This window comes from Notothenia coriiceps, unplaced genomic scaffold (assembly GCF_000735185.1).
Source record: "Notothenia coriiceps isolate Sejong01 unplaced genomic scaffold, NC01 NC01_scaffold00005752, whole genome shotgun sequence".
Lineage (NCBI taxonomy): Eukaryota > Metazoa > Chordata > Actinopteri > Perciformes > Nototheniidae > Notothenia > Notothenia coriiceps.
The window spans coordinates 1-5,470 of record NW_011338453.1 but is presented as its reverse complement, the minus strand read 5'-3'; the positions used below and the strand labels follow the sequence as shown (position 1 = coordinate 5,470).

The 5,470-nt window shown below is 42.2% G+C and overlaps 1 protein-coding gene across 1 annotated transcript; it reads left to right on the top strand.

The window, feature by feature from the left end:
* The first annotated feature begins 2,731 nt into the window (after positions 1-2,731).
* On the top strand, positions 2,732-4,728 carry acbd6 (acyl-CoA binding domain containing 6). Its single transcript, XM_010768427.1, has 2 exons — positions 2,732-3,222; positions 4,651-4,728. The coding sequence occupies exons 1-2, from the start codon at positions 2,956-2,958 to the stop codon at positions 4,726-4,728; spliced, it is 345 nt and encodes a 114-aa protein (XP_010766729.1). The 5' UTR covers positions 2,732-2,955.
* Positions 4,729-5,470: the final 742 nt, after the last annotated feature.

Below are 5,470 nucleotides of genomic sequence, written 5' to 3'. Positions count from 1 at the left end.
ATCCTACTTTATACTAGATTTTGTAGGCAAATGTTGTAAATGTTACTTCTTTAAATCAACTAACACATGCTAGATATATTATAAAGTAATTCAAAAGAAACCCTACTTGAACCAAGTGCAACATTGAAGTGATGAAGAGATTATTGCATCAATAATCATTTTAAATGTTTGCTTGAATGTGCACGATGAGTACTTTTACTTTAGGTATTTGATGTACTGTATATGTTGATATACCACTGCCAGATGGAAAACTGCAAACTCCATTTAGAGAACCAATAATGATATAAGCATACTTTGTAAAATCACGATTGGCTGTCCTCATCTGTTTGTCTATGTTTTGCCTGATTAAAAGTCATTTTCAAGTTATGGATATGCAAACTTTTCTGTGGAGTACGTCTGCCTATTTCTAAAAATGTATCTGTAAATGAGAGTGAAATACAGTGAGGTTGTTTGGATGCTCAGTTTAATAGGCCTGCATGAACTCTTGATTATATCTGGAAGAGTGGAGATCCAAGGGAAAGGGATAATAGGCTTTCATTACTTCCAAAAAGACCTCATTATGTCGTCCATGATTCCTCCAAAGTTCGCCAGATTTATGTTGAATACAATGAAAGGTAATGAGCGTCAAACTACAAACATCCTAAATAAAGTTGACCGGGCTTCTTCGTGTTTCTTACAATAAAAACATAACTTTAAGGCTTGATTTATTTGATTTAATGAGCATTGGAACAACCTGTCTGCTGCAGGTTACATGTATTATTGGGCCGACAGCAGCCTCTGCTGGACAAACTGCGCTAATGCATTCTGCCATCAATAAGTTGACTCAATTGCCTCATGCAGGGCCGTCTGCATGACCGGCCTGTAGGGAGGGACTGCCCTGGCCTCATGACAGGTGTAAACAAAAACTACATCTGAAATATAACAGAAGATAGGTGATTTGGACAAATTAAATGAGCAGTTGGCGTAACACTGAGTCGACTAAAGCCACATTAACTTCACTGGCTTTTCTTTTTAAAGGTCCCATGTCATGCTTTTCAGGTTTTTACCCGTCCCCTTGTGTGTTCTGAAGGTTTTTCTGCATGTAAACGGTCTGCAGAGTCAAAACCCTCAAAGTACACCCTGTAGTGAGTAAAACTCTAACACAGAGAAGACCTGTCTATGCTGCCCCAGAACGCCTCGTTGGACATTTCTCTTTTTCCATTGTTTCTGGTTTCTGTGACGTGTGAACACCCAAATCAACAACAAATGAACGGATTGGCCCAAATGGACCAATCCTTGGAGCCCCTCACACACCAGCACCCCTTGGCTAACTAACAGGGAGTCCCCATTGACTTGCATAGAGCTCCCTAAACGCTGGTAATAGACGAGTTGGTGATGGTGGAGAAACGCTCTCTGCAGACCCATCCTCACAGCGTTATAAACCTTTTTCTTACTCAATATCAAGCCACACTTATTGTTTTTACTTCGGCTGTGAGTGTTTGTGTGTGCTCAGGATGAATTTGGCTTGTTCTCGCTGTATCGCTGACCCGGAAACCTGTCCGCTCCTCGCAGCAGTGGCTCGCAGTAGCGAGCCTCGCAACGTCCCGACCAATCAGAGCACACTGGGCTCACAGGCCGTTTAGGACAGAGAGTGAATACACATACTATACAGAGATGCTGTATGAGAAACCAATGTGAGTTTGGAAAATTGCACAATATAAATCTATTCTAGTAGACCTCAACAATGATCAGTAGAAATGGCCATGACATGGGACCTTTAACATTCAGTGCTGGAAGAATACTCAGATCCTCAAGTAAAAGCACAAATACTATGGTCTAAAAATACTCTTGTATCACCTAAATGTACTTCAATTATAAACAGTGAAAATATTCGTCAAGCAGAATGGATATTTTCAACGCATTATAAGATTATTATGGTTATTATATTATCCTGTTTTATACATGTAAGAGGAATTTTTAGTATTGCAGTTTGTCAATGTGGGGATAATGTTGAAATTGTATAGATTAGTAGTAGCTACAGTTCTGCAATTTACAATATCAGTTTATCATGTGTTTTATATGTACAAAGTAGCCTAATAGTGAGTGAGTGTTAAAATAAATGTAGTCAAAAGTTCAATTTTCACCTCTGAAATGTAGTGGAGTAGAAGTATTAAATGGAAAGACTTAAAAATAAATACATAAGTTTAATACTTAAATGTACTTAGTTACTTTCTACAAATGGCAACATTAAACCCATCACATAACAGCCATGTAGCTAACGCTAGTAAGCTAAACAAATAAAGTAAGCTAACAAGCTAAACACAAGACCATACATTTTACATACGAACAATATACCAAGTAAGTAGACACATAAACTGCAAAAAGTTACATCTGAAGAGATTTTAATATCCCTTTTAGAAAAACCAGTCGGCAAACTGCTAAATAATGTACCTGTCAGTTAGCTTTAATGCTAAGGTTTGATTTAAGATTAACTGACAACCGTTAATTACCGTTAACCAAATATTTTTCAATGTTAACCTTCACACAGAGTAAAGCACCACAATATTTGCCTTTCAAGTAAAATGTGTTGTCTATTCTTTAAATATAGTCATGCTTTAATAAATTGTACATTTAACAGATGTATTTATATATGTCTTTGTTTTTATAACGTATTTTCTTACCAACGAATAACCGCGGATGCAATCGGAACCTTTCTTTCTAGCAGTGTGTGTTCCACCCGGTGTTTTTAGTCGACAGTACCAGAGACGGACCAACTGTGGAAACAAATCCGGCTGTCAGGTATCTTTTAACGATATCGGATTAAAAGAAGAAATCCTCGCTGAAAAACTTCACAAATATCCTGAAGACAGACTCTCTCCTTCTTCTTATTAACGGTCCTCATACTTCTCAACACACCAAGTGGTCTCTGACGCTCTTGTAAAACAGTAACACAAAACAACAACAACAACAACAACAATGGCTTCTGGTTCGTCCTCCCCGGACACCGCCACGGGCTCCGGTACCGACCCGGCCCGGCCCGACACCGGAGAGCCTCTCGGGGGGGCCGGGTCGGACTCGGACTCGGACCTGGGGCTGGATCAGTTTGACTGCAGCGGGGGGGAGGACCGGCTGGAGGGGGACGACCTGCAGCGGGAGTTCGAGTCCGCGGCAGACCGGGTCCGGGACCTCGTCCAGACCGCCGCGAGGGACCAGCTGCTCTACCTGTACGCCCGGTACAAGCAGGTGAGGGACGGATTAGAGGGGGACACATACAACCCCTCAAATACTGGCACCTTGTGGGTTTACATAAGAACCGTACACAATTGAAAGAACATCCATAACATTCATCTGCTCGCAACATATCAATATTCCAATTACTTGTATATAGATTCTTCTTGCACTATTTCTATCCTCTTTTATTTGTATTTACTTGCACTATTTTATCTGTGTTATTGTGTTGCACTGTTGGAGGAGCCTGTGACCTCAGATATTCATTGATATATCTACATCGTAGCTATGTACACATGATAATAACAGTTTATTTGGAGCTTCGGCCGGAGACATGTCACGGGGGACGATCTGACCACACATTACATTACATGTTACTTGTTAGACACGTTTATCCAAAGCGACTTACATACATTCAGTACTGTGGACAATCCCCACAGGAGCAATTTGGGGTGAAGTGTCTCAGGGACACAACGACATGCTGACTGCAGTGGAACTCAAACATGCTACCCCCTGATTCGAAGTCCAGCACACTAACCACTGAGCCACAGCCGCCCACACGGTTGAGATGCCACAATCAATTCTGAAGAGCTCTACCCCAGACCCGTGTATTTAACTAGTTCAGAGTGTGATAATCAACATTCTTCAATAGATAGATTAAACAGCTGAGGACACTGAATCACATTTGTTGTCGCTTATGGCTCGGGGTCATCTACACCCCGAGAAGGATGTGTTCCAGGTGTCCCACAACAATAACTATCTCTGACCGAGAGCTGCCCGGTCATAAACTGGTAACAACAACAACCTGCTAGGGCAGCCCCTCCTTAAGGGAGATACTGTAGCGGCTGCTCAAGGCTGGAGCATCTGAGTCAGAGGGCGAAAGATGACATGCAGGGGAAATGATTCCCCAACAGGAGGACACATATAACTGGGCTGCTGTGCTCTCAGCGGTTGCCAAACCAATTCGGAAGATCTCTAACCCAGACCCATGTATTTAACTGGTTCTGAGAGAATAATCCTCATGCTGCATAACAAGATAGAGCACTATAACCTCTGTCAGCTGACGCCAACAGGCAGGAACATGAAAATGGTATGTGGTACAACATGTGGTACAACATTCCTACACTCTGGTACTTCTACGTACAAGATCTTCTACTTTTATTCAAGTTCAAGATCTGAGTACTTCTACTTTTACTCAAGTACAAGATCTGAGTACTTCTACTTTTACTCAAGTACAAGATCTGAGTACTTCTACTTTTACTCAAGATCTGAGTACTTCTACTTTTACTCAAGTACAAGATCTGAGTACTTCTACTTTTACTAAAGTACAAAACCCGATTACTCACAGTTTTTTGGAAGATAAGGATGCCTCTGTCTGCAGGATGTTGACGTCTGATGATATTTGAATAAAGATGGATAATTCAGACTTGTTTTTCTTTTCAGGCCAAAGTGGGAAAGTGCAATACACAGAAACCTGGCTTCTTTGACTTTGAAGGACAGAGAAAATGGTATGTGGCCTAAACGTGAGTGAGTGAGTGAGTGAGTGAGTGAGTGAGTGAGTGGTGTGAGTGAGTGAGTGGTGTGAGTGAGTGAGTGAGTGAGTGAGTGAGTGAGTGAGTGAGAGTGAGTGAGTGTGTGAGAGTGAGTGAGTGAGTGAGTGAGTGAGTGAGTGAGTGAGTGAGAGTGAGTGAGTGTGTGAGAGTGAGTGAGTGTGTGTGAGTGAGTGGTGAGAGTGAGTGAGTGAGTGAGTGAGTGAGTGAGTGAGTGAGAGTGAGTGTGTGAGTGAGTGAGTGTGTACCTCTCTCTGGTTAGTGATGTGTGTGACGGCCTCCTGAATGTCTCCCTGAGTCGCTCTCAGTCCGAGTCGAGCTTCTCGCTCAGAGAAACCCAGCGAGACGAGCTGAGACATTTTCTCCGAGTCCAGAGAGAGACGGGCGAACAGAACCTCCACCTGAAGATGCAAAACAATAATATCAACATAAACAAAACCAACAATAACATTTATTTATATTTAATAAGAAACAAACGTACTTTGGAAAGTTGTTGTCGAGCCTGAGTGTCGTTTCCTTCCAGGTACGAGAGGAGACTCTGGAGGAGGTACAGCCGGAGGAAGAGCACCTCCTCTCTGCCAGAGTTACCCTACACACACACACACACACACACACACACACACACACACACACACACACACACACACACACACACACACACACACACACACACACACACACACACACACACACACACACACACACACACACAC

What these genes read in the sequence shown, in the direction of transcription:
- acbd6 (XM_010768427.1), top strand. Translation starts at nt 2,956, where the DNA reads ATGGCTTCTGGTTCGTCCTCCCCGGACACCGCCACGGGCTCCGGTACC. An exon ending in TGTACGCCCGGTACAAGCAG is followed by an intron (nt 3,223 to 4,650) that starts GTGAGGGACGGA and finishes TTTTCTTTTCAG; the next exon opens with GCCAAAGTGGGAAAGTGCAA.